Source organism: Meles meles, chromosome 1 (assembly GCF_922984935.1).
Source record: "Meles meles chromosome 1, mMelMel3.1 paternal haplotype, whole genome shotgun sequence".
Lineage (NCBI taxonomy): Eukaryota > Metazoa > Chordata > Mammalia > Carnivora > Mustelidae > Meles > Meles meles.
This window is the reverse complement of record NC_060066.1, coordinates 215,698,664-215,707,890: the sequence shown is the minus strand read 5'-3', so window position 1 is coordinate 215,707,890 and position 9,227 is coordinate 215,698,664. Positions and strand designations below refer to the sequence as shown.

Here is a 9,227-nt window from a genome sequence, read left to right as displayed (position 1 = left end):
GTCAGAGTCCCACAGGAGCGCGTCCCCCCGCACGCCTCGCTCCGGGACGCTGCTCATTGTTTCAGAAGGCCCCGAGGTGCTCACCGGAAGCCCCCCTCCCAGCGGGCATGGGGTCACCCTTGGCTTGCTTGGCTTGCTGGACAAGCACGAGGCATGTCCTTGGCCTCTGAGCAAAGAGGGGCAGGTCCAGACCATCTCCAAGGTCGCCCTGCTCAACTAGTTCCTCCCAGCACCCCCAGAACGGACGTCTTGACCATCCCGCAGAGCCCCTGCCCCCGGCCTCGCTGGTCCCCGGCCATCCGGCAGAGGGAAGGTTCCCACGAAGGGTCCCGGCAGGGGACATTGGCCAGTGGGCCACTTGTGGGACAGGAAGCTGCCCCGTGAGTGCTGGTCGGCTGGATGAGCGAGCGAGTGGGGCGTCGGGCACATCTCAGTCCGGGCAGTGTCCCCTGTAAAGTCAGACTCGGAACGGGGCCGCACACCCCCCTTGGACTTGGTCTGTTTGACGATTTGTCGAGTGACATCCAGTGACCGTGTGGAAATGAGAAGGCAGAGTGCAGCCGTCCTTCGTGTCCCTGGGACAGCAAGGGGTGACCGTCCAGGGTGGGGCTCCCTCTCACAGGCCCTCGGGTGTCAGGGCGTGGCCTGTGCTCGCGGGGTGTGGTGGGTCTCTGCGTCCCGCCCTACCCCCGCCCTGCCTCGGAGGCTGTGCTGGGCTGGTCCTGGGGACTGGTCAGCCCCTACCCCACCCCCGTGACTTCACCCCTGCCTGCTTCCTTCCCTGGCACGAAGGCTGTCCTCCTCAGTGTCTCCAGCGAGTGGGATTAGGTAGTGACCCCAGGGCCCGTGGTGCCAAGGTCAGGACAAGGAAGGGACTCAAGGTCCGTCCGCGCCGGGCCCCCAGCGGTCAGCTGCTGAGGGGGTGGTTCCTGGTCCTGGCGAGGGCTCAACCTCAGGATCTGACTGGGACCTGCCCGGGGCCCGTGGAGCTGGCCACCCACAGCCGGGTCGGGATGGGTCTGCTGGGAGGGAAGCCGCCACGGGTAATGGATTTGCAGCCTCACGGATGAGGGAAGTCAGAGGGTTTCATGCCCATCGCAGGAGCTCCGGGGCTGAGCGGGGATGTGGGAGCCATGGGGCTCCAGGGGAGACTCCTCAGGACACGTCCCATCTCAGGCATCAGCAGGGGTGCGCTGCCTCTCGCCAGCGCCCCCGCCTGAGTCTTGGGGCCCCAGGCACGCCGGGGTCCCCCACCCCTAAGCTGCCCACAAGGTCACCAGCTCTGGGGGCCGCAGTGGTATGGGGAAGCCGGGCGGGGAGAACCCCTTCTGCATGGGGAGATTAGGGTTAGGGTCTGAGCACTGCACTCCAGAGACCTGGGGCCAGGCCCTGTTGCTTACTAAGCTCACTGACCCACCGCCCATCTGTGAGATGGGAGCAGGAATGAACCAGCCCAGCCCCATCCCGGGGACAGGTGGGGTGTGGACCCAGTGGGTGCAGCTCAGGGAAAGCAAAGTGTCCCTCCCCCCCGGGTGGGGGGCACTGAAGTTGCTCCCCCTCCCACCCAGCCTCCAGCAGTCTGGGGAGGGACCCCTTGTGCTGCACTGTGCTCAGGAACGTGTAGGTGGGAGCCGGCCCCCATCCCTGGCAGAGGACAGTGCGTGGGAGACGGGGTTCCTTTGGGGGCCGGTCACCCTGCTTCAGTAGACGCTGTGACAGGGAGCAGGAAAGCAGGGGGGCTCCTCTTGTGGCCTTGGTGCCGGCTCTGGAGGGGAGCAGCCGGGGGGCTCCCGCGTGTCAGGGCAGCCGAGGAGACGCAGAAGCACAATTGGGGGGGCCCAGCTCTACAGCAAAGTCGGGGGCCGCTAAGGGACAGGGAGGCCTGGAGAGACTCCTCAGCCAGAACTGAGCGGTGCTCACTGAGTGGGGCAGGAGGAACTGTGCCACGGCTGTGCCTCTTTGGTCCCGCCTGGTGGCCTCCCCCTCCCTTTGCGAGCTCTTCTTCCTCGTGGTCACCTCCTGCCTCCTGCACAGCCGGGCCCGCGCCCCCTCTCCCGTCCCTGTGGGCTCCTGTGGGGTCCTGGTCACAGGCAGCTTGGCCCCGGCAAAGCCCGGTATGGACCGACTGAACCGACTGCAACAGCCGAGCCTCCCTCGCGGGGCCCCAGTTTCTCTTTCCCTTTCAGTTTAGACGAGGCAGGTTCCGGGTTGAGCGGGAGCTGGGCCTGCTGCAGGGGTGCTGGGACAGCAGGCGGGGAATGAGGGGTCCTGAAGAGGGACATGGAGCCTCCCGGAGGCTGGGAGCCGCCCCCCTGCAGCAGGGCACCCAAGCCTGATGCCCTGAGCCAGGTGAGTCCCCGAGCCTGTGTGTGTGTGTGTGTGTGTGTGTGTGTGTGTGTGTGTGTGTGTGTGTGTCCCAGCGCTTCCTGGTGTCCCCTGTCCTGTCTCCGGAGGTGCCCAGCTCTCTCTGCGGACCCTGCCCTGGGCCCCATCTGCTCCGGGTCCCACATGGGCTTTGTTCCCCAGCACTGTCGCTCCGGGCTGACCCAGCCCCTGGCGCCCAGTGCCCTGATCCCCGAGAGTGGGGGCGTAGAGTGGCAGGAAGCCATACCGAGTGGCCGCGGAAATGCTCCTGTCCTCTGTGGACACCCTTCCCCCAAGCCCCTTCCAGGGCGCTCAGGCCTGGAGGCTGCTCACGGAAGCAGGTGGTCAGGTAACCCAGCCAACCTCCTCTGCCCTCCGCCCCAGCCTGGCCCACACTAGATTAGATAAAACCCTGACTTGTGCAGAGAAGGCGGCTCCCGGCCCCTGCTGCGGGCGGGCTGAGGGACTGGCTGTTGGTTACTCCACAGGAAGCCTCCCGCGCTGCCTGGCAGAGTCAGCCCTGGAACCGGAGGCCCCCTCCCCGTCAGGCCCGAAGCCCCCGGTCTCTGCTGCCAGGCCGGTGACTCCTCTGACCGTCCCTCTCTGACCCTGTGGCTCCCCAAGGGTTGCTGCACCCCCATTTCACGGGGGTGAGCCCGAGGCCCCAAGGGCAGCCCTGGCCGCCCCTCCCCTCCAGCGCGGATCCCGTGTCCTGCAGGCCGTGTATCTGTTGCTCCTGGGGTCCCTCCCCTGTGCTCTGGCCGTGGCCCCGTGCAAAGAGGAGGAGTACCCGGTGGGCTCCGATTGCTGCCCCAAGTGCAGCCCAGGTGGGTGCAGCCCCGGAGGGACCAAGCTCCAGCGCCCGGGCGCAGCGGAAGCCCTGGGGCAGGGCACAGACGGGGAGGGCTGCATCTCTCCCTCCTGGGACTGTCGCAGCTGCAAGGTGCAGGAAAGTGGCCCGGGGGCCCAGCTGGCCCACTGAGGCCAGAAGCCGGGGCCCAGAGCAGGCACGGGGCACAGTCCGGCCCACAGGACACCAGGAGGCCTCCACCTCCTTCCAGAATGTTCCCACTGCCTTCTGCCCTCTTGGGTGAGAGGCGGCAGGACACGAAGGGTGGTGTGGGGGACAGCTCAGGTGCCTTTCGGTCCCGGGGCACGCTGGGGGCTTCCCGGTGGCAGGCAGGGTGGGCTCCCGCAGGGCCCTCCCAGGCCCGAGTGACACAGCCCCCCTGGGCGCAGGTTACCGGGTGAAGGAGGCCTGCGGGGAGCTGACTGGCACGGTGTGTGCCCCCTGCGACCCGGGGACCTACACGGCGCACCTCAACGGCCTGAGCGAGTGTCTACAGTGCCGGGTGTGTGACCCAGGTAGGACCCCGGCCACAGCCGCCACCACACTGGGGACCCACGGCCCGCTGCAGTGGGCACCTACGGGGCCGGGAGCCCTGTGCCGCACCCCACCTCGCCTGCAGGACAGGTGTCTGCACAGGAACCCTTCCAGGGACGCGCGCCTCCGTCCACACCTGCCTCCCCGGGGGCCAGCACCGACACAGCACCCTATTCGCTGCGCTGTCCAGAGCGCGGGGAGCCCGTCACCCTGAACCCGTCACGTGGGCCCCCGGGCCACGGGTCCCGTCCTGCCTCGCCCATCCCGCTGGTCCCGGGGGACTGGACTTTGTTCGCCCCCAGTGTCCACACCCCCACAGCACACCCCCGAGGGCCCCTGCTTGTGGCTCAGCATTCGGACCCTTGTCTTCTTCCTGCCAGGTGGTCTGGGGCAGAGCTGCCCCAGGAGGAAAGGCGGGACCCAGGAGGAGCCTCAGTGTTTTGGCGTCCAGCCGGGGGAGGGAGGGGCCAGGTCTTGGAGCCCCCGGCTCACCCACAGATCCTCGATGCCCCGAAGGAATCACCTGTCTTATGGGGCTGAGGTCGGTGTGCGGGTGGCTGAGAGGCTGTCCCTCAGCAGGGGCTCAGGGCTGAGCCCAGGCCCCGCATGACCCCAGCCCCGCTGCCGCCTGGGGAAGGGACTCTCGCTGTCCGCCTGGCTCTGACTAGCCTGCTTGCAGCATGGGAGCCTGCCCGAGGGGCAGGGTCTTCAGGCGTGGGTGGCCTAGGGCTGGGACCTGCCTTCTGGGACCGCCCCCCCTGCTGACTGTGGTTCTCACTTCCTGTGTGGGCCCCGCGGGGACGAGGCCGTTTCCCCGGCGGGTTGGCTCCCCTCCTGAGGACAAGCCTTTCACCGTCCTCCTGACAGCCCCTCCTTGTCCAGCCCCGGGCTGCCGCTGCTCCAGCCCCTCAGAGCCCCTCGGGACACACACCCCTGTGTCCAGCACCCGCAGGCCCAGGTTTGGTCTGAGCAGGGCGTGAACCTGGCCGGGCCCTCCGGCAGGAGCGCAGCTGGACCCAGACATGCACGCAGCAGGCTGCAAAGCTGGGCTGAGGGAGCTGGTCACCAACCTGTCCCCAGACCCCGGACAGGAGCCCACAGGCCCGCGGCTGCTGTCCAGGCCTCTACTTGGTCTCCTCCCGGGATGGGAGGCTCAGCACTGCCCATGGCAGCCTGTGCAGCTGCTCTCAGCAACTTCTCTTCGGTCTCAGCCATGGGCCTGGTGACCAGGCGGAAGTGCTCCCCGACAGAGAACACTGTGTGCGTCTGTGACCAGGGCCACTTCTGCGTCAGTGAGGATGGGGACGACTGTGCAGAGTGCCGTCCCCACACGCCCTGCAGACCCGGCCAGAGGGTGCAGGCCAGAGGTGAGCCGCAGACCCTGGGTGCCCCGACCCCTGGCCTCTCTGCTCAGCAGCCGAGCAGCCTGGTCCCTGGCACCCTCCGAAGAGACAGACCCTGGACCCAAGCCCATGTGTGTGTGTGGGGGGGGGGGGACCCAGTTTCCCTCCTAGCCAGGGCCCCCTTCTCCCCTCTGCCTGGCCCTGTCGTTTCCCAGGCACGGAGCGGCAGGACAGGGTGTGTGAAGACTGCCCTCCCGGGACCTTCTCGCCCAGTGGGACCCTGCAGGAGTGCGAGCCCTGGAGCACGTAGGTGACCCTGGGGTGGTCTCGGCTCCGTGTCCCCGCGGGGGGCCTCCTCCATGCTCCCCTGGCAGATAAGGGCCCTCCTCCAGCAGACACTCCAGGGCTCCCCCGCTCCCCGTAGTGGGCTGGCCTCCAGGACGGCAGCTGCGGGACCCCGCGGCTCACACCCCCAGCACGGTAGCCGGTGTGAGCTTCCCGGAGGCCAAGGATGGACCTTCTGTCCTGGGGCCGATCTGAAGGGAGGTGCTGCCCGATTCCCGGGGCGCCTATGGTTCTGGGGTATCCTCAGATGCCAGGGCTGTGGGGGCTCCTAGCGAATCTGGAGTCAGGGGAGGGCTGCCAAGGAGGTTCTCAGGGAACTTGAGAGGTGACAGAACTCGCAAGTGCCCCTCCTCGGTCCTGAGGGGAACCTGGGGTGACCAGACGTGGCTGCTTTGGGGGGAGGGGCGGGTCCTCCCACCATCCTGCCTCTCCCAGGTGCCCCCCTGATCTGGGCTCTCTCTGCCCTGTCTCCTGTGACCCCCTCCCCGTCCCCGTCCCTCTCCCTGGGCACCCCTGTTTTCCCACCTCTTCCCTCCCTCCGTCTGCCCACGGCAGGGAGCTCCCACCCAGAGCCGCCGGAGCGCGTGCCACGGGCAGCCGCCTTCCCTCGGGGACCCTCCGGGCTGAGCGCCAGGCCCCCGCCGAGCAGCTCGCGCCCTCCCCGCTGCTCTCTCCTAGGTGCGACGGCCCTTTGCAGACGCAAGCGGAGCCTGGGACCAGCAGCTCAGACGTCAAGTGCTCCTCCCTGCTGCCCGCTGTGGTGAGCGGCGTCTGTGTTGCCGCAGGGGTGTTGTTCTGCCTCCTAGTCCTCGGGATAAGGATGAGAAGGAGACGGACGCCCGGTGAGCGGCGCGCTGGGGTCCTGTCGGGCGTCTCCCAGCTCTCTCCCTCGGAGGGGCGCAGGCGGCCGGCAGGAGCGTCGCCGGGACTCCTTGGTTCCTCTCGGGGGGCTGTGCCGGCCTGGGGGTGCGGGCTTCCCACTGAGTGGGAGTCCTGGTGTTGTGGGGTCTCTGGGGGCGGAGGGCCAGGAAGACAGGGCCCTGCGCCGGGAACCCCCTGCCGTGTACCCCCCAGGCCCACTCCCCACCAGGGACCCCAAGGCCCCATCTGCCCTCAGGGACAGAGAAGCCCAGGGCAGGCGGCGAGCGTGGGGGCGGCACAGGCTGGGTTGGAGCGGCCGTAGCAGCCCCGCCGCGGGCAAGGCCCATCCCCCCGGAGGTTACACAACCTTCACTCGTTCCTTCCTGCCTGCGCTGGGCTCCACACCGGGCCAGGCCCTGGCTCTGTAGACCTGGGTCTGGCCTTTGGGGAGCCCCGTGCTTGCCCCACAAGGAGCAGGCACTCAGTAGAGTCCAAACGGGGAAGGTCAGCCAGCATCTCGGGCCACTGTCAGCTAACGTGTCCTGGGTCCTCACCCCGGGGCCCCCAGGCTGCCGGCAGGTCTCAGGGCCCCAGGCTCTGAGCACACCGGCCAGGGGCCAGTTCTCGTTCCTTCTCACCCAATTCTGGGGCACCTGCTCCCTGAGGGGTGGGCGACCGTCCTCTGTGAAGTGTTTACTCCCTTTCCCTGGGTGACATCACACTGGAGTGAGTTAGGGACAGGGTTTGGCGGCTGGGGACTCAGGCAGGAGGTGTCCCCATGTTGTCCCATGTCCTGTTCCCCTGACTGGACAAGTCCAGCAAGAAGCCCTGTCCACACGGGTCCGGCCTTTCTCCCAGAGGGTCCTTCTCTCAAGGAAGACCACACAGGGAGAAGCCAGGAGCTCCGGTCCCTGCAGCCCCGTCACTGTGAGACTGCTGAGACTGACCCCGACGTGACAGTGTCTCTGTTTTTCAGGGGGACCCACGAAGGCGGGAGTATTTCACCAGGTATCCCGGATCGTCCCCCACCGACCCACGGAGGTGATGCTGTTGGGGCAGGCGGGGGGGGGGTCCAGTTCTCGGAGGGCCCTGAGTCCTTAGAGTGAGACCAGGCCAACCTGGGAAGGGAGGCCCCTGTCCTGTCTGAGAAGCCCGACTGACCTTGAGCACCACAAGGGCCCCGGGCTGGACGCGGGGCGGGCAGCGTCTCGGTGCTGGATGTATGAGCCAGACACAGGAGGGGATGTTGTGTCTGCCCGTCCAGGTCCCGCGGGCCCCACCAGACATCACCACAGTGGCTATGGAGGAGACAACGTCCGTGTCCCCCGGGACGGAATGACCCACTTACGGATCGATGGATCCTGGAGGCAGACACCCAAGCCGTCCTGGGCTGGGCCTGCTAGAAGGTGCCAGGTCCGCAGGAGCCCTTCCCTGGGCTGACTTCACACTCCACCCAGCACAGTGAGACCGGCCCTGCTCAGGGGTCCTTGGGGACCCCACCTGTGTCCCATCCATCTCATGAAGGGCCCAGAGCCCCCCCCCCCACCTCTGCTCAGGTGAGGACCCAGCCATGACTGCTCTCAGCTCCAAGCTCCGCTCACCCCAGCCCTCTGAGCCCCAGCTTGCCCATCCGCAGGATGGGCCTGCCGGCTCCTACCTCACGGCGACACGGGACAGACCACGGACCCCGTGTTACAACACAGGCCACAGATGATTTCTCAATGGGATTAAGATGACTCAACCAATAAACATTTTTTAAAATTTGTTGTTAGAAACTGTACTTTGCAGATGCTTTGAGAGTATGTGAACACCCTGTTTCTCCTGAAACTTCTGCCCACGGATGAGTTTTGCCTGAACGGTGAGTTTTGAGGCTTTCCAGCCTGTAGCATGACCACCCTTCTCTGCGCACCAGCCAGTCCGCGTCCATGGGCGGGACAGCCTACCCGCGCCCTGTAGCCCGCCGCGCGGTGCCCCTCGCCGCCTAGATCAGCTGTGCGTTCCAGTCTGCTACTGCCCTGACTTTGGGGATTGGCGCGGTCCCAGAATTGTCTTACAAGACGCCCTTCGGCTCGTTTCCGAAGCACAGTCCCCACTCTGTCCCTGTGGGGGACATCCCAGTGACAGTGAGCATAGCAGGCCCACACGCTGTCCTCTAAGACAGTGCTGGGCTATTCACGGCGGCGGCGGGCCCCAGGCCAGGGCCTCGGGAAGGGGTCAGAGTGCACCCTCCCTCCCTTCATTCCACATTCCCTGCGCTGGATGCGGCCGCTCTAACCATCCCCCGTCCGTCCAAAGTGCCCCGGAGAGTCCCACCTGAGGGTCCACTTAGGTCACTGTCCTGCCTGCCCACGGCCACTGTGGCCACCATGGTGTCTCATCCCAGTGTCTACACGGCATGAGGTTGGGCAGTGAGGACCAGCGCGATGTCCCGGTGCCCTTGGGCTCACCAAGGAGGACACTTGAATTCCAGCCCAGAAGGCGCGGGTGAGGTGCTGGTCACATCTCAGCCGTTTTGTCACCTTTGAGGGCACCACAGAACCCAACGTGTGACACCCTCCCAAGCACAGTTTTACAAGCTACGCGAGCCACGCGCCGGCTCCGAGCCGCCCCCGCGTTCTAGCGCTTCCCAGTCCTTCTGCACACTCCCTGCCCCCATGCCATCAGGCACGTTCTGAGAACCACTGATCCCGGGGTTTCACTACGGCCCCAGAGGGACGTCCAAAGGGCTCCAGAGAGCAGCACAGAACCTCAGCCAGGACTGCGGGAACACGGGGGTCAGGACAACACGGGGTCAGGGACAACACGGGGGTGGGGACAACACGGGGTCAGGGACAACACAGGGTCGGGGACAACACGGGGTCGGAGACAGGGGACCCACACCCGCCCACGTCACACGTCCTCCACAGACACGCCCGGGGACTCTATTGAGG

At 66.8% G+C, this 9,227-nt stretch overlaps 1 protein-coding gene across 6 annotated transcripts; it reads left to right on the top strand.

Annotated features, from left to right (window-relative positions):
- Positions 1-2,015: 2,015 nt before the first annotated feature.
- Positions 2,016-8,061, top strand: TNFRSF14 (TNF receptor superfamily member 14). Of its 6 annotated transcripts, none has more exons than XM_046015607.1 (8): positions 2,021-2,349; positions 3,083-3,191; positions 3,604-3,729; positions 4,960-5,115; positions 5,307-5,397; positions 6,115-6,196; positions 7,274-7,338; positions 7,562-8,061. In XM_046015607.1, the coding sequence occupies exons 1-8, from the start codon at positions 2,281-2,283 to the stop codon at positions 7,698-7,700; spliced, it is 837 nt and encodes a 278-aa protein (XP_045871563.1). In that variant the 5' UTR covers positions 2,021-2,280; the 3' UTR covers positions 7,701-8,061. The 6 variants fall into 6 exon arrangements, with proteins under 6 accessions (XP_045871593.1, XP_045871563.1, XP_045871600.1 ...); XM_046015627.1 differs by having other exon boundaries at positions 2,025-2,349; positions 7,274-7,305; XM_046015600.1 differs by having other exon boundaries at positions 2,028-2,349; positions 6,115-6,278.
- The last annotated feature ends 1,166 nt before the right edge of the window (positions 8,062-9,227 follow it).

Coding starts and splice junctions, on each gene's coding strand:
- TNFRSF14 (XM_046015600.1), top strand. CDS start 2,281: ATGGAGCCTCCCGGAGGCTGGGAGCCGCCCCCCTGCAGCAGGGCACCC. Junction 6,279..7,273: donor GAGAAGGAGACGGACGCCCG/GTGAGCGGCGCG, acceptor TCTGTTTTTCAG/GGGGACCCACGAAGGCGGGA. Junction 7,339..7,561: donor TCCCCCACCGACCCACGGAG/GTGATGCTGTTG, acceptor CTGCCCGTCCAG/GTCCCGCGGGCCCCACCAGA.